This window comes from Cryptotermes secundus, unplaced genomic scaffold, assembly GCF_002891405.2.
Source record: "Cryptotermes secundus unplaced genomic scaffold, Csec_1.0 scaffold81, whole genome shotgun sequence".
Classification (NCBI taxonomy): domain Eukaryota; kingdom Metazoa; phylum Arthropoda; class Insecta; order Blattodea; family Kalotermitidae; genus Cryptotermes; species Cryptotermes secundus.
In genome coordinates this window covers 1,081,210-1,100,212 of record NW_019718023.1, presented here as the reverse complement: position 1 = coordinate 1,100,212, position 19,003 = coordinate 1,081,210, and the positions used below count along the sequence as shown (strand labels likewise).

Sequence of the window (19,003 nt, the reverse complement as noted above, 5' to 3'; positions counted from 1 at the left end):
CGCCCACAGAGTGAATTTGTGTGTTCCGTATGATTCTCACAATAAACAGCGACTGTTTCCCTAAACAGCATTAAACGGGTGGGCTCTGTAGCAGAGATGCAATGTGTTTCCTGCGAGGTACGGACTGGATTTTGATATCTTTAAAGTGCTGATTATATATGTTACATATTTCGGCCTTTCGATCATCTTCAGGTATGTACATTCAATGCAATATTTATATTTAGTTAAGTTTTATGTCCCACAATGACACACACACACACACACACATATGAGTGAGGTGTAACTAGGCAGACCGCATTGCACTCATGGCCTTTACGTGTCTCGTAAACAGGTAAACCTCTCTCACTGGAACTTCTCATTAATATCCAGGGAGTGTTGTATCCGCACTGCGGTCGTGACGAAAGAAACAAGATTTAAGCAAGTTTGTGTGCACTTCTGTTCCCAAGGTTCGAGGGTTTGGGAGGGGGAGAGAAAGGTTTGTGGTCTGGGTGCTGTGCAACTTGCCAAAAATATAAAACGCGAGCAAACTAATAACTAGCTAGAATAAGAAACTAGTGACTGTCATTTGTCCTGTTATTGTTAATGATTTTTGTGGGATGGAGTAATATTATTTTTATACTGTCTGAACTACAGCGTCTGTTGGCCTAGACAAAGGTTCCAACGGAACGCCAATGTCCAACTAAGTGGGCAGAGGTGTTCCGGTAAAAAATTTGAGTATATACTAGCGGTCTTCCCCACTTTCTCTGAAAAAGTAAAATTAATAGACGTAATATTATGAATTGTATTTATCCCTCGCAATCTCTTATATATGCCGGTCACGGTAGCCGAGCGGTCTAAGGCATGCACTGTCTTCGCTCGCTCGAAAGCCGGGATCGTGGGTTCGGATCTGTTTCCTGTGAGGTACGAACTGAATTCTTATATATTATTCTTATACACTGCCGGTCACGGTAGCCGAGCGGTCTAAGGCATGTACTGTCTTCGCTCGCTCGGAAGCCGGGATCGTGGGTTCGAATTCAACTCATAGCATGGATATTAATTTGTGTGTGTGCGTTTTTCTGTGTTTGTGTACAGGTAGAAGCCTTGCGACGNTGACGGCCCTGCCTTATGCAAGCTCCAGGTCCCACAGGCCTGGTGAGTAACAGCTGGTAAGGGCCAATTCCCAGGGTTACGTGACGGATAGACATGACTCGTTAGCCATGGTAGGCAGGTTGCGTCACAGCTCAGGCGCTTAGTTGCCGGCTTTCCACCGTGGCGGTCTGGGTTCGAGCCCAGATTGGGTAATGTAGGATTTGTGGTGGACAAACGTGACTCTAGGGCAGATCTTCTCCAAGTACTTTTGTTTCCACTGCCAATTCTCGTTCCACCAAATGCTTCATACTCATATATCATCCGGGGCAGGTACAGTAGGCCTATTAGTGGCCAACTCACAAAGTGGACTCAGTCTCATCAAAACCCACGAAACTTAAAATTTAACTTAAAACTTAGCGATGGTAGGAGCCAGTCTAAGGGAAGGAAACCCCTGAATACAAATCCTATCCCTCCAAGACAGGGCGTTTTGCAACACACTCGTAACCTGCTCAAGTGAGAAAAAGTTGCTTGTAATCCTCAAGGACGCATTATGCTTGAGGCCGGAACAGGCTAACGTGCTCAACTCTTGCATACGATGATGATGATCNCTACTTGGGGGGGGGGTATTTTTAAGAATTTCCATTGTAGCCGTTGCTCAGCGATTGACGACATATAACAAGTTACATTATTGTATAATTAATATTTGCCGCCGGGATAGCTCAGTCGGTATGACGACGCACAACGCGCTGGATAGCCGAGGAATCGGAGTTCAATTCCCGGCAGAGGGAAGACAATTTTATCTTCACAGTGGCCAGACTGGCTCTGGGGCCCAGCTAATCCCTATAAAATGATTACCGGAAATTTTTCCTGGGGGTAAAGCTGCCGGGGTGTGAATCTGACCACTCCATTCCATATAGATTCCGAGGTCAAGAATGGTGGATTTACACCTCCACTCCCCCATATGTTCTTATCGCGTGGTGCATAATTAATTAAGAGTAGGGAAAACCTCCCCGATTTATTATCATCTGTAGAGATGCTCGCTACCCCCTTCTTGTGAAAAATACAGCTCACTGCCTCATGCTCTTTCCTTCTTGGCTTCCTTTTCGACCCTAAGGGTGGGGGCGACGTACTCCTCCGAAATTTCGGCTGACATTCAATGGACCACACTTCGTTATATCCCAGAAGACAAAATTCTTCAAATACGTACTAGATTATTGACCTTAAGGGGGTTAATGTCGTAGCGGTAACGCTATAGATTTTTAGTTGACAGTTCCTAGGTTCGAATCTTGACCTTAACATCGCCTTTCCTTAATGAGAGTTTTCGTTGTTTCCTTTTTCCCATCAAGAAAACGATGTGATAGTACTTCAATTAGGCTTGAACACCTTAAATAAAAAAAGCAAAGCTATCCCTGTAACAGGCCTTGGAGGCCCATAGGGTTGTGTGACGTCGAGGCTCCTACATTTTCCAGATAATCGGCTCACAGATGGCAGTAATTTCTTTCCAATTCATGATTCATGAATCAACCCGCCATTCGAAATATAGAGTTCAGATATCGACAGCGTCGGCCATGCCATTAAATTATTTTTTTTAATAGGTTCAGTGGGGGGTGGAGTCCAACTGGGTCCACTCGGCACGGCGGCCACTGATTGGTCTATTGTAGCCTGCCCCGGGTGATTATGATGATGGAGAATTTGGTGGAATGAAGATTGGCAGGGGAAAACCCAGGTACTCAGAGAAAACCCACCCCAGAGCCACTTTGTCCACCACAAATCTCACTTGACCAGACCCGGGATCGAACCCGGGCCACCGCGGTGTGAAGCCAGCGACTAACCTCTTGAGCTGGCTTCCCACTGCGCAGGCCCAGGTTCGAGCCGAGGTCAGGTCATGTGGGATTTATGGTGGACAAAATGACATTTGTGCAGGTTTTCTCCGAGTACCTGGGTTTCCCCTGCCAATTTTCATTCTCTAAATTGCTCAATAATTACCATCATCTATTATCTGGGACTGGTACAGTAGACCAATTGTGGTCGCAGTACCAAGTGGACTAAGTCTCGCTCCACTAAGAATAAATAAAACAAATATTGACAGCTTCGCAAAGTAACCTCACCGAGCCTGCATATTAGAAGACATTAAACTCTGACTTATGGACATAGGCCACTTATTAGAGATAGGGTGAATAGGTCAGGGTGTAGACGAGAACCACACAGGAAGCAGGAAACCGTGGGATTACCCAATTTTTCTTGCAACACAGGGGTCTGTGTGAAGTTTTTAACAACATACGAAAATAAGCTGGCTGGCAAATTTCGATTGCCTCAAGCTGTTCTCTTTTTGGAATTCAAATTCTGTCCTTTTCTGCTGAACAGTGTTAAGTATATCGGCTTCGACTTGTTCCTTTCTTTCCTTCCTCAACCCATCCATCTTTTTTTCCCCTTCAATTTAAGAAGGCAGAAATCTTTTCAATAAGAAATAACCGTAGAAAACTCTCTGTATAGGTTAGGATTGTCGTTTGAAGTACAAGACTGAGTTTCGGAACAAACTCAAGTTGGAGTGTAGAGGGTGGAGCGGAGGGGGGGGGGAAGGGTGGAAGAAAAGACGGTGAAAGCGGAAACCGCGAGAAGCTGAATGGAACCAACTTCCGGAAAGCAGACCAAGAATATCTCAAGTGTAGTACTTTAAGGAGAAAGATGACTAAAATCTTTAGTAATGGGGAGGGGTTGTTAAAGGGGTGGAGGAAAGCAACAGCCTGTGTAAGTAGTGGCCAGAAGAAAAAGAACTTCTCCCCCCAATTTTTTTTTTCTTTTAACCCTCTTTATGGTTTTGGGTTAAGCTCTATTTTCAGAACGGCTGATTATTCGAGATGCTAAATTCACTTGTAATTTCACACAGGAGATCAAGGATGTGTTCTATCTGTGTGCAGTGAGTTAATGACGTCATTGTATCTGTTATGCATTTACTAGCCGATCCCAAGGACCGTGCGGTCTGAGGCATGAACCGAGTTCGCCCCCGCTCGAACACTTGGATCGTGGGTTCGAATACTACTCAAGGCATGGATGTCTGTGTTTGCGACGGTCTGATCACCGTCCAAGGAGTCCTACTGACTGAGCATAGAACTAAGAAACTGGGAAAAGCAGCTAAAGCCTAACAAAGGACTCTAAAGCCATAATAATAATAATAATAATAATAATAATAATAATAATAAGCTGTCCTCGTGCCCAGTTAATTAAGAATTAAGCCATGAACGCGTGTAGGGGAGAAGAGGTAAAACTCCACTTTGACCTCAGCACTAGACTGAGGAAAATGATCTGTTTCATGATCCTACTGCTTTACCCCTGGAGAAACAGATCCTGGCACTCATTGGGCAGAAGGATGGGTGAGGACACTGAACCGGTATGGATGAAATGGAGAATATAAGTATCCCATGACCCTGCAGGGAATCGAATCTCGATTCCTACGTTGTGCAGCCTGTGGTCTAGTCGTTATACCGACTGAGCTATCCTTGTTGAATCTTACTATAATTATGTAACTCACTCCACGGAACTGAGTCCTGCTGGATAAGCCAACAAATCTTAATACATATTTTGCAAGTTTCACGCGACCTTAAGTTTCTGTCTTCTGAGATATGACGTCATGTATCCTAATGGATAGCTACTGAATTTTCGGAGGAACCTACTGTTTCTATCTTCAGCACAGAAAAATAAATACAGTGTGGAACAATTGGTGTGGGTGTAGGGAAATGGAGGACTGTGACCTCTTAACCTATTCCTCTAACCTGAAGAAGCTCCTCCGAAACTTCGGAAAATGTTTACTGTACTACATGACGTCAGACACCAGGAGACATGTATTCATATTAAAGGTCATTAGAAATTACATCTAAATTTCACACATTAAAGGAAGAAAAAAATTTTCGCTGTTGTTTTCAAGATTCTCAGATCTCTTCCAGCTACAAAGATGACGTCTATTTTGTGAAGCGCGGGGCAAGAATATTGGGGTCAGTTAATGGTGACGGCTCCAGTCACCCCCAGTAGAGGGGCAGTGACCAGTAGTAGCCAGACCCCTCCTCTCGAAGAGGAGGCCCCATTTCAAAATACATAAACTTTTTGGAAATACAAACATGGTCATTGTTTCCGACGGGGCCCGAAATCAAAATTGACTGTGTTGGCGAGGACCTGCAGCAATTTACTCGACCGACCGATAAATATGACTGAGAATGTGATTATGCCTTATCACGTCTATCACACGCCTCATGGAGGCGTGACACATGAGTAGGGAACAATGGTGTACTTATACATGCAATGTACTTCATACAAAACATAATAATCACGTTAGAGAGTTCTACCTTCTCGGATATAACGCCATAAATCCCACTGAAAGTTAATCGACGCTTCGGAGAAATAGGTACTCTCCATCTTCAGGGACGGGGAATAAGTCGAACAAGAAACAAGCATGAAAACAGGCGGAAAACAAATCTCTGCTTTCTACGCTGGTTTCTTGCTTGACTTATTCTTTCACCCTGAAGATGGAAGCGATATGTTCTTCTGAAACGTCAGTTGACTTTCAAAGGACTACACGGCGTTATATAACGCTACATAATCACTGCTGTGAGAACCTCAAATACTTTATAGTCACTTTGCTTAAACACACGTATTTATCGGGATGGTTACATAGCAACATCCCCTCAAACTCCCCACCCCCTACACCCTCCACATGCACACACACTAGAGAACAGATGAATAAAATCATCAGCAACCGAAAATGTGAATCACGTGAATGAGTGACTCTCAACTGGTTTTGGATCGGTAATTGGATTTATTGACCGCATACAGGTCGTAACTAGCAGCAACTATAACAGTCTCACGGAATTACACGCTCTAATATCTCTGTAACTACAGCACACATAAAAGTCTTCTTTGTCGACACTAGACGTTTCCTGGTAACGGATTTTAACAGCTGAGATTCTCCAGATTCTGCGCTAAATATTTTCGTCATAGACTCCCTTAAAATATTCTTAGTGCCTCAAGTGACTAACTACCGGGTTGGCGGCCATTACACACCAACCTCCTAGTCTTATCTCCACATACCGATTTTCAACTGAGTCCTGAGCTGTGCCTTAGTCTTATGTTACGACTGACGGTCAGTCGGCCAGTCTGTCTTGGAATAAAGCACCCATCTGGAGCTTGGGATCAGATTTTTATTACGTTGAGCCAGTTGCGTGTTTGTTGATGTGGGGCGCTCTCTCTGACGAGAGGACGGGTCTGTCGTTTACAACTGCTGTTGTCCCTCACCAGCGCAGTCCTTTTCGGGTCCCAGTCCGTGAGACTCACGACCATATTTTACTGTCTCAGATTCAAGACTTTCCTTTTCGTCGCCTCCTACGACTGGCAGGGCTACGGTGCAGGTATTCGACCCCGCCTTAACACGGGGCAAAATTCTCTCCAGCGCGGAATCGAAACCCGGTCTCTCGCGTGACAGGCGTGGATACTAACCACTCAGTCAAAATTATATTACGACTGACGGTCAGTCGGCCACTGTAATCCTTCCAAATATTCCTAAAGGAAGTCACATTTTATCATAATTACTAACTACATTTTATATGTCTACTATTAAATATGATCAATGATCACAAAATAGACACGATACCCCGAAACGAAAGATGTTATCATTCGTTAGTGATCTGTTATAAAACTTACATTCAGGCAACGTCTCCTAGACAATTAGTTGCTATGGTAACCCGGAACTCCATAATTTCATTACCATCTTGCTGTTTATAAATATACATACACGTACAATGCGCTCCTTCTCCAAGAACAAGTTTGTTTTCACCCTTAATGACGAAATAAATAATTCACAGGCAGATATGCGACCCTTGAAATGTTTGCACGTACACAAAATTTGTTTGCCAGTATGCATACACGTATGTACCGCGTAAAACAAGGGTCATACATATAACAACAGACGGTTTATGTCTATTATTTTGTAGTTCTATTATGTGTGTGTCTAGTCCTATTCACTCCTTTAGAAATATAGCAGATGCACTTCTGAAACAGTGCCATATGAAGGATATAGCTGCAACTTAATTCAATGCTTTAAATGGAGAAAGGAGGGGAAGAGATAAAGGTACTAACTGGATAAAGGAAAGAAGAAAATAAGGTATTTGATGAATATACGAACGAAATAATTCCCCTTGATTTCAATTCTATTTTCTGCTGTTCCCATTAGAGTAATTTTATTTTCTAGAAGTCTCAATACTTTGAAACATCGTTGCATATCTGGAGAGTCCATTGGGCCCAGACTGACTCTGCCCGGGCACTTCTAAAGGTCCGTTACAGTTATTATAGTGCTTGGGGCAAAAGGGTGACTCCCCTCTATCCACATATAAATCCAGAAAACACTGGTAACAAGTAGCAATTCTCGCTTTCGAAACTTCAATGCAATTCCAATTAAAACTTGAGGAAACTTTGTATGGGACACAATACAACGTATCGGAAGTGCCGGCAGACTATCGCTCGCCAGGGAATACTCTCCCAGGTTGGTCATTTCGAAACGACAGTTCTCTTTATGATAACGGTCCACATTCGTATCCAGTCTACAGCAAAATGCAGTCTTACTGTAAAATTATGGGTCTTGTCTTTCTACATGTTTTCCTGTCTAATTCAATATACTCCTAAAACAGACTAACAGTAGTGCTTCTTTCTGTCCTGCTGAAGTGGCCTCCGTAGTCAAGGTATGCGGGTTCAAACACGGCGGAGGTCGTGGAACTTTTAAGGGCGGAAAAATTCAAGAAACAAGTCCTCCGGGAGGGACTTTAAAGACGTGGGTCCCGTGTCGTAGATTTACGGCATGTAAATGTCTCTAGGAGACCTCTGAGCAAAATTAGGCAACAATTTCCCGCCCAAGTAGTTTCCAATGCATCTAGTAGATGGGGGAAGTATCAGTTACCGATGGCCGACATCGTTGGCTGAACAGGGCTCATAGCACGCACCAGAACCGGTAGGGTATGGCGACAGTAGAAATTAAAGGGGGACGCACAATGGACCAATAACTGGTCTAAGTGCATGGGGAAACCCACCGCCTCTAATAATAATAATAATAATAATATACATAATAATAATCTCTCCTGCTGAACTTTATTTAGGGGAAGAAGTACATACTCGTATATTCCGGGAGACCTCTGAATTCATGTGCGTAGCATATTCGAGTAGAAAATATAAACACGGAATGTAATATATTCGAAAGAGAAATATATTCAGAGGCGCAATATATTCCAGAGCCAATTATTTTCATGCCACAGTATACGCGGAAACACTTGAGAAACACTGTAAATGTATTTCTTTTTGCATATACCTCGGCGGGGAAGGCGTAACCGTTGATGCTGTGCTCTGAACCCCAGTCGTCATTCTGCCCATAGTGGACATGTATTTCCTGGAACTGGTACTTGTAGGACAATGGACCACCAGTGACGTTGATGTGATGTCTTGTGGAGTTGTCCACAGTGAACATGACACTGTGCCCTGTGTTGCTGATACTACCGCTAACCTGCATCAACAACAAACAACATAATAAGTTTTTAATCTGAAGATGGAGGTAGAATTTTTCTCCGAAAAAAATTTAAAATCATCTACCAGACTACAAGATATCATAATCCAGAAGTCTACAAAATGAATTCTTTGGAGCTTGGAAAACTCAAACCTCACAAAGAAATAGACAAATTGTGAATTTTAAACAGAGTGTATTGGCACAGTAACATTAGAAAAAAATATATGAGTACAAAAGTACAATTTTTCAATTGACCTAATCATTCCAGGCGCAATATTTCCCCTGGGTTGACTGAGCTTCTACCATAAATTAATACCAGGAATCTCCATAATGGTAAAAGGCGGCCGGCGTGTAAGCCTGATTACCCCACTGCCATTTGTGAGCCGATTGTCTACAAATTGTGGGAGGCTCGGTGTATCACAACCCTATGGGCCCCCACTGCTCGTTACAGGGGTAGCTTTACCCTTTTCATACAAAAGTAGAATTATTTATCTGTTGGACATTATCCATCGTCCACAAATAGAGACCAGTTCTATCGATTTGGCACAACTGCGTAGGCTTTCTACCTGAGGATGGAAGAAGAGTCCAGTCCCCCAAACCTTATTTTTAACAGAAACAGGAAAATGGGTAACTTCTAGAAAGCCAATTGTTGTATAAATATACCATCGTAAGGAATTTCTAAATTTCTTTTGTCCTTTCGTATGTTTAATAAACATCAGAATTGGTATTAGTTACGAATATAGGTTGGGGTAGCAGAAATGAACGGCCGTGAGGGTTACTATTGCTACAATTGATACTGCAATATCGATCTGTACCTAAAGAAGTTATTGCCAGATAGCAGCACTGGTAATTTTATCAATTTTCCTTCTCCAGAATTTTTCAAGTTTATAGCGTACATATTGAGAGAATTCGTGACCTGAAAGTTCCCCTCAAGTGCTACAATATATAAGCGTGGATCAGGGGAAGGTTACCTGTAGGAACCGTGGCTAGAGATGGGGAAATATTAAATTTCTTTGCTTAAACTTCGATAAGGTTTTTAACAATTCGACGTTCTCTGCTTTAAAATATAAGTGTTACCCGCTGGTCGTGATCGAATCGGTTAGTTATAAAATGAAATATCTTGATGCTTCAGTCATTTTAACCAAACCGATCCAAATATTCCTACCATATTTAATTTAAAGCATTTCCAACTTATTTCGCTCATCGTCGTAAATCAAAGGAAGTACATAAATAAATCCATGGAGTTAGAGCCGCACCATAGTCGCTGGTTTCCCACCGCGGCGGCCCTGGTTCGATCCCGGGTGTGGTCAAGTGGGATTTGTGGTGGACAAAGTGGCGCTGTGGCAGGTTTTCTCCGAGTACTTCGGTTTCCCCTGCCAATCTTCATTCCAGAAATTACTCCACATTCACCCTCACCTATCATCTGGGGCTGGTACAATAGGCCAGAAGTGGCCGCAGTACAAGGGACTTAGTCCAACCCCACTAGCAACAAAAAATCCATGGAGCTGAGCCCTTCTTAAGAAGCCTCCGATATCGCAGTTACTCAAGAATTTCCAATATTTTATAGAACCCGAAGGTTCATTACCGTGTTTACAAAAGTCCTACACTGGCCCCTATCTTGAGCCAGATCAATCCAATCTATATAATCCTATCCTATATCCATAAAATTTATTTTATTATTATTCTTTATATCTCAGCTTTTTCTTCTTTTTCATTTGTTTCCGCACCAAAATCCTATATGTATTCCCCCTTTTCCCAATGCCTGCTACATTCGCTGCCCATCTCATCCTCCTTGATTTGATCAATTACCAAAAGAAAAGGCTGCATACCTTCTACTAATACGTTCAATTAGACTTCCTATTATTTCCTTTCACACCCACCCCAGTTAATATGCACTACTATCCTAACAACCGTGAGTAGGGATAGCGTAGTCAGTATAGCGACTGGTTACAGGTTGGGTGACCAAGAGGTCGGAGTTCGAGTCCCTGTAGGGTCAAGTCGTCCAGACCCACCAAACCTCCTATCCAATGGGTACCGGGGTGAGTGGTCTTTCCCCGGGGGTAAAGCGGCCGGGGCGTGAAGCTGACCACTCAAATCCAACTAGTGCAGAGACCAAGAAAATGTGGATCTATACACACTCTCTCACACGCCTTCATAGTGTAGTGCTTAATTAGTTAAGCAAAGGGACAAATTTACCTTTTACATTTTTACCATCCAAATATCCGACGATACATTATATAAGCAGGTTTACTGACAGATTCGTTAAATAAACTACAAACAAACCAATGAATAAAATAATTCACGCTGTAGGGTCAACGTTTCGGATGAACCTGTTTCATTACTTTACCCTGATGATGGAGGTAGAATATTGAACCGAAACATCAACTGAACTGTATTTCAGAGTTAACATGCTGTGGAACTGGAGATGTCACGTAACTGTGAAACACTCACCCTGTGTTTGTCTATATGCAACTGCCTGAGGTTGGGGTCGAACAGCAGCTTGTTGGGCTCCAGATTGACAGGAGATTGTCTCCTGCCCTTGTTGCAGAGGCTCCATTCTGGGTTGATAAGGCCCCAAAATGCTGGTCCTGCAACAAACCATGGTTAAGATATCATGTCACTTCAGAAGCAAAAGGTAAGTGTAAAGCTGTTACCTTTTGGCTTCTTTCAACTTATTTTATTAAGCTTTCAATCAGAATTCATAATCCCACCACAGCGGCCCGGGTTCGATCCCAGGTAACGACATGTGGGATTTGTAGTGGCATTAGGTCGGGTAATTTCAAAGTATTTCGGTTTCCCCTACAAATTCTCATTCCAGCAACATCCACAGCTTCATCAATCACCATATCATCGACAGTTTCCTTAAATAAAAAGCGAAAGGTAAATTTCCTGTGCTTCATTGAGCACTAAGGTATGAAGATACATGCGGGAGAGGAGGTTTAGTTCTACCATTCTTCTCCTTGGCACAATATGGAGGTGAATGGTCAGCATCACGCTTCGGCCACTTTAACCCCGTGCTCATTGCATAGGCGGCTGTATGGGCACCAGAGCCAGTCTGGACTCCGTGGAGTACAGAAAAATCTTCTGTTCTTACAAGGAATCGAACCCCAGTCCTCCAGCCCGTAGCCCGTCGCTATACCGACTGAGCTACCCAGATTCCTTAAATAGCCAGATTAAATGCAGTGTTCTAGAGTACGTAGTGTCGAGTGCTTGGATGACATAAATGTCGAATTGGAAAGCGTTTGGCATAATTGAGATAATATTCCTATGTTTTCTTGTAGGGACTGAAGAAAACCACCATAAATCTCAATGGGAATAGCTGGAGACCCAGTCGAGGTTGAAAACGAACACCGCGTAAACATGAGTATAAAACCTTTGCCTCTGGAATAACTTGTTGGGTCTCTGTGCACTGTGCTCTCCAGACGTATGGAGAAGTGGAGGTGTACAAACATTACTGTCTTCTGGGATATGACAACGTATAATTTGATAGATAAGTACCAAAACAAACAGCAGACTAGAAATAATCTCCACAAGGCCACAACGCCTCACATACCAGAAAGTTCTAATCTAAAAGATTAAAGTAAAGTAAAGCTATCCTGTAACAGACCATGGAGTCCCATAGGGTTGTGAGACGTTGAGGTTCCCACATTATCTAAAAAATCGGCTCAAAAATGGCGGCAAGGTTGTCAGTCTTACGCGCCGGCCGCACTTTACTCCCCAGGAAAATTATTTATCATTTAAATTTACTATATTCTGGAATGTGACGCCTTGTAGTTTCGTAGGTAGTCGCTAACGTTCTCAAGGAACCTGCTACCTCAATCTTCTATCCCCAAGAATGAAGCAACAGATTCCTCCGAAACGCCCGAAACTATCTACAAACTACACGGCATTATATCCCAGAAAAATCTTGACTCTGAAACGTCGCAATATCGGATTAGCATTTTCCTGATATGACCCCGTGTCGCTAGAGAAGTAACAGCGTTTCACAGAAACGTGCTATCTTCATCTCTTACCTTGATGATGGAGGCAAAAATATCTTTCGAAATATTGATACTTATGACATCAAACGCACATAAAATCTTACAATCCAGTAATAAAAGTGATCAAGATATTAGAATATTGCCTTCTGAGATGTAGCACCGTGTGGGCTTGTAGACGTATATCAACATTTCAGAAGAATGTGCTTTCTATATATTTTACCCTCTATTTTATACCTATCTATAAAACAATATGGCGTCACATACCAAAGGACATTAATCTAGACAGGCATGTCACGATGACAAGATATCCACTTTTTGAGGGTTCATTTTTTTACAAAATAACTTTTTTCAAAATCGATTTTTATGATAGAGTGATTCTTTCTTCAGTGAAATGTGATTAAATTTTAACAAGTTCTGTTTCTCACGTTCGAGGGTCGCGTGATAACTTTTTATCTTTCCACTAGACTCAAAAATTAACTGTCACTTGTCCTGCATACACCTTCATTCTTTGGTTGTCAGAGAGATCGTTTGTCCGCCTTTCATTTCTGCCACTGTTTCACTTCGCAGTCCGTCTTTTACGTTTGACGCGGTTTTTATAATAAGATTTTCTTTATATTTTCACCCTCTTTGATATTTTTTTCTTTCTGTTTTCATGGCCATTGTATTTTCCGCACTTGACACCAGAAACCCTCTGGTTCGCTATTGCATTATCGCGTGACCGGGTGCTTTGCGAATTACAGCCAGAAGTCTGCCTACTGCACAAACACTATGCATTACAATTGAGTTACTTCACTACCGGGAGTGTACTAACTTATTTCAACAGATTTCGCTACCGGGTGCACAACACTGCTTCGTAACGATTCATTGTACAGTAAACTCAAGTTATAACGGTCCCTGATATAACGGACAAAATTTGGCTGTGGAAAATTGTGAATTTTTAGAAATGTTGAGACATTAAGATGACAATGTAGCTAGAAAATTTAAAACAAGAAGTTGTGGGAAGAATTAACCGCTTACATTCCTTCCATACGACACGGATTGTATATAAAACGACGCTTTCAGCAATTTTTCGTTGCCGCGGAAACGTTTTTACCAAGTTGTTACCTAGCAACGACAGGGGTTGCGCAAAACCAACACTAACAGTATGTGACCTTCTCTTAATATCAAAGACCAAGTTTCATACTCATACAAAACTACAAGTAAAAATTACATTTTTAATTATTTTAATATTTACATTATTTTTCAGCATACGAAGAACAAAAGATTCTGAAGGAAATGTCAGTAAGCATTACCCGAGTTTAATAAATACCCAGATTAATTCCTGATACCTTTCGAATTTCGGGGGCACGCGGTAGCGTAGTTGGTTGAGGCACTACGCTACAAGTCGGAAAATTGCAGGTTCATTCCCGATGAGTTCACTGGATTTTTCAATTGACCTAACCCTTCCAGCCGCAATATGGACCCTGGGGTCGACTTAACCTCAAACAGAAATGAGTACCAGAAATCTTCCTGGGGGTAAAGGGCGGTCGGCGCGTAAGGTTCACAACCTTACCGCCATCTTTGAGAGCTGATTGCCTAGAGAAAATGTGGGAGCCTCGACATCTCACAAACCTATGGGCCTCCACTGCCTCTTACTGGGATAGTTTTACCTCTTTTTTCCTATACTTTTCGAGTTTCGGACTGTTATGTAATTTTAGATATTCTAAACGTGATTAAACTCTTTAATCAAACTATACAGAAAGGAACAGTGAACATGATTGTCATGTATATGAGTTAATTTCTGTTAATGTTACAAGCTCATGAAATATTTGAAGCGCAAGAACAACAATTTATTTTCAACCCATTAAAATGTAAACTAGAAAAACAACGAATATAATCTAAGCTCCCGGTACTTACCTCATTAGTCATTCTGAAGTAACGGTTGCTCTTCTGTCACGCAAAGTTTGTTGTGCAACATTAGGCCTATTAAAGTACTGACTGCGCAAAGCACAATCGACTGAACTTGCTGCCACATTCCGCGGTGAACAAAATAAACAATTATTGAGTTATAATTCTATTTTTGGATTTATCTTGCTATAACCACAAAATAAAATATGTTCTGGTTGGTTTAGTGGTGTGCTGCTTTCGGAATTGTTAAATGGTTATGTGAGTTTGGGCACAGTGATATTTGGTATAGGCATATCGCATTGTTACATAAACCTTTTTGTGGTTACTGAATACGTTCTTACAGAAGAAAACAGGCAACGTGAACATAGCCCTCAGAAGTGTACAGTTTCCCTCTACGCGTAAGTGTAACACAGTACACTGTGACCTATAGTATTCATATCCTCAGCCACTGTTCGAAATTGGGAGAATTGTACTTCGAAAGGCGTTCAAAAAATCGAACAGCTCTAGTCACCATATAAAAAAATTAAGCTGTTCCTATGCTTAGCTAGTTAAAGACTACGTCATGAAGGCGTATGAGGGAGTGGATGTATAGCTCCAGAGTTTTTTACCTAGGCACTATATGGAGGCGAGTGGTCAGTTACACGCCTCTGCCACTTTATCCTCGGAGAAAGAGCCCCAGGTACTCATTGGATAGGAGGCTGAGTGGGTCCCAAAGCCGGTCTGGACACTGTGGAGTATAGTAAAATCTTGCTTCTGCAGGGAATGGAACCCCGGCATTCCAGCCAGTAACCAGTCGCTATATGGACTATGCGGGATCTTTTTATAACGGGTACTTTTTACTAATATCACGGGGGTTAAGCTGCTAGGGCGTCTTCCATAAGTGCCGAGGTTAAGAACCGCGGGACATGGTTCTCTCCGGGATAGTTTTCATAAAGAACGTTCAATTTAAGCAAATGGACAATTTTATCTCATTTTGCGTTCTCCAAACGGTAGAAATGACTTGTATCCCTAGGTTCAAGCAACACACCAAGAAGGCATATAGCAGAATGGAGGTGAATACCCTCACATTACACATCCTAACAGTTTCAAGTCCAGGTCTCTGCTCCTGAGGTCAGAGCTGTACTCAAATTTCCTCTTTCTGTAACCAGTCAGGTATCGGGTTAGAGGTTATGATAATGCGCTGCCTGCTCAGGGCTATCCCATATCTCTAGCAATGAACTGAGGAGAATGGTATTGCGGCAAAGCTCTAGACATATTCGAGAGGTGTTAGGTTCGAGTCTTGGAAGGGAAAGAGGCTTCACTTAATAATTTTATCTCGGTTTTCTTCAATTCCTCCAGGCAATTGTAAGAAGGCTGAAATCGTCCCCTTACAAATCCTTTCCCATTCATTATTTATACCATTTGACAATGCATAGCGTAATACAGAAAGTGCCGTAAAATAAATAAGAAATTATCTGAAAGCGTCTAATCGACCCACGATACATAATTTCTTCGAAATTTGTTGATTGCCGAAGGGAGGTGTAGAAAGACGGACGGATCATTCTTTGCTAGACGTTTTCGCGTCATGCTCTTTGTGTAAAGAAGTAAATACTTATTCATTTGCAGTTTACACTCTGAGAAGTTGTTAATGTCTAATTACAAGGTACGCTATGTGTGGGCACCGCACTCTGCAGCTGAAACCGAGAAGCTGATTCCTACGCAAAGTTTTCTGTGTACAGGGGGCGCCAGGAGAGGATCAGGGAGGGGGTAGAAGTTCTCAGACTAAGGGGGGTTTAAGTGTAACACTGAACAGGGAGTTTGCCTCATGTGTAGCAGCAAGTAAGAAGACTGCAAGCTCGCGTTATGCTGCCACAGAACATAGATTTGGGCTAGATGCTGGGCAAACAGTTTCGAATATCGGCTCAAAAATGGATATTACGAGGATACTAGGATACAGGAATAAAGATCAATATCGGAAAATAGGAATATATACAGTTAATACAGAAGAAACAAAACGTCAGTTAACTGGATAGCAAAATGTCTACTGCTGTACGATAGAAACTGAATTTATAAAAATTGTTCGAAATGAGGGTCTTCATGTCCAGTGCACTACTTAGTTTAGTGTTTATGTGGTGACAGGCTGCAAACGGAGGAACATAAGTTCTGTGATAGTAAACGCTACGAGGACCAAAGGGCAACAATATTGGATATTTTATGTGAGAAGAGCAAAAAAGGATACCTAAAGTCAGTTACAGAGCCTTTAAGTATAGGCTTCTGTTACTTCATAAACAAAATTCCTGAATTTATTTTATAAAAGAATCATATGTACAAGATATTAATATTATATTCTTAGTAATATTAAAAAGAACTCCGTGGCTTTAGTCCACAAGGGAACTATACCGACCAAGCGACCGCAGCTTGTCGCCGAAGTCAGTGCCAACTTTTGCAGATAGAGGATGTCGCGTGGTCAGCGCAACGAATTCCCACGGCCTTTAATTTCGGCTTTCTAGACCGGAGCCGCTATTTTTCCATTCAAATAGCTCCTCAGTTATCCTCACAATGCTGAGTAGACCCCGTTCCAGACCCACTACTTCTCAGAAAATCTGTTAGCTCCGGGAATCGATCCCGGGACCTCAGGATCTGTAGTAAGGAACTCTGACCACTAGACCACAGAGGCGGTCCTTCGTAATAACAATAGTAGAATTAATAGAGAGTAATTTAACAGAGATATTCAAATATCGCGGGATGGCCACTGTGAGAGAATAAGATGTTCATAAGAATGCTACAGAGGGCCGGATGGACATTGTCTAGGCCTTTTTTATAAGTAAAAGTAAAGCTATCCCTGTAACAAAAGTATAATTTTGCCCGTGGTTCTGTATGGGTGTGAAACTTGGTCTTTGACATTAAGGGAGGAACATAGACTGAAGGTGTTTGAGAACAGGGTGTTGAGGAGAATATTTGGACCAAAGAGAGATGAAGTGACAGGAGGTTGGAGAAAACTACATAATGAGGAGCTCCATAACTAGTACTCTTTCTTCTCCCAGTATAATTAGAATGATCAAGTCAAGGAGGATGAGGTGGGCAGGTCATGTAGCACGAATGGGGGAGACGAAAAATGCGTATAGGATATTGGTGAGGAAGCCAGAGGGAAAGAGATCACAGGGAAGACCAAGGCGTAGGTGGGTGGACAATATTGAAATGGATCTTAGAGAGATAGGATGGGATGGTATGGATTGGATAGATCTGGCTCAGGATAGGGACCAGTGGAGGGCTCTTGTGAACACGGTAATAAACCTTCGGGTTCCATAAAATGCTGGGAAATTCTTGAGTAGCTGCAGATTTGGCTTCTCGTCAAGAAGGGCTCAACTCCATGAGTAAGTAAGTAAGCAATCCCTGTAACAGGCCGTGTAGGCCCATAAGGACGTGAGAAATTGAGTTTCCCACATTTTCTAGACAATCGGCCCGCAGATGGTGGTGAGGTTGTCAGCCTTACGTGCAGGCCGCTCTTTACTTCCCATGGATTTTTCCCTTGTACTCATTTCTGTTAGAGGCTGAGTCGAGCTCAGGGTCATAGTTCGGCTGGAAGGATTAGCTCAATGGAAAACGTCCAATGACCTCATCGGTAATCGAAACCTCGACTTTCCGACTGTGATACCGCGAACTCCGAACTTATTCTTAGGTTATTACAAAATGAAGACCGAACAATAGCGTTCGGCAAATCTGCTCTCCCCTGTATCAGCCATATTACCTGGCTGCCTACTTATGAACTGTCTTGACATCCTCCGTTAAAGTCGCAAATTATATACAAGCCCGTTGGAAGAGGATGGACGCAAGGACAGTGTTTTAATGAGTGCTGCTAGTAGTTCAGTGTGCCAGTGTGGACGGACAGATATTTATGGGTGGCCCCGCGTGAGATAATGCAGGCCAGACGTAAGACAATTCTAGGGGACTGTAATTACACTCGAATCTCTCTCCTATGCGGATCCTAATTGAGGTCTAATTAGTCACCTGACCTGCCACATTCTATCTCTTAATCACTAATCAAGTCATTGTCATTTAGAATTAAGGTCGGCTTATTAGACGTTGAGTTGCTTCGTACCGCTCGAAATTGTGGGACTGACAGCAAGGTGTTTCAAAATATTGTATTCTATTGCTCGAGAGGTTGCTACTTATTTATCTGAAGAGCGCTGTGATATGTAGACCCATTGCCAAGTTACATCTGTTCAAGCAGGCGAGAGTACAACAACCGTTGCTAGGGAAACTCTCTGTGGACACGTTGTTTCCCCGGCAAATAGAGAACACGCAATAATAAAAGAGATATTTTCTGTGTGGTCCGTGCTGGGGCTATATAACGAATGTTGTGCAAGCATCTCGTGTGGATGGAGATCGAACACCTCTGTAACGTCCTGGTGGCAGGGGGGGCGTGGAGGTATCCCACCGCTGCCACCACTGTAATGTCCTAGCGGCGCAGGGGGGCAATGGAGGTATCCCACCTGCTGCTGCCGCCGCTGTAATGCCGTGGTACAGGGGGGCGTGGAGTCAGCCCGCCTCTGTC

The 19,003-nt window shown here is 42.6% G+C and overlaps 1 protein-coding gene across 1 annotated transcript in view; it reads right to left on the bottom strand.

The window, feature by feature from the left end:
* Positions 1–19,003, bottom strand: part of LOC111868617 (carbonic anhydrase-related protein 10) — a 464,761-nt gene that overhangs the window by 101,772 nt on the left and 343,986 nt on the right. Inside the window, exons 4-5 of the mRNA XM_033753652.1 lie at positions 11,054–11,190; positions 8,411–8,602 (exon numbers count right to left, since the gene is read on the bottom strand). Coding sequence (XP_033609543.1) covers positions 8,411–8,602; positions 11,054–11,190 — 329 coding nt within the window. The remainder of the gene's footprint in view (positions 1–8,410; positions 8,603–11,053; positions 11,191–19,003) is intronic.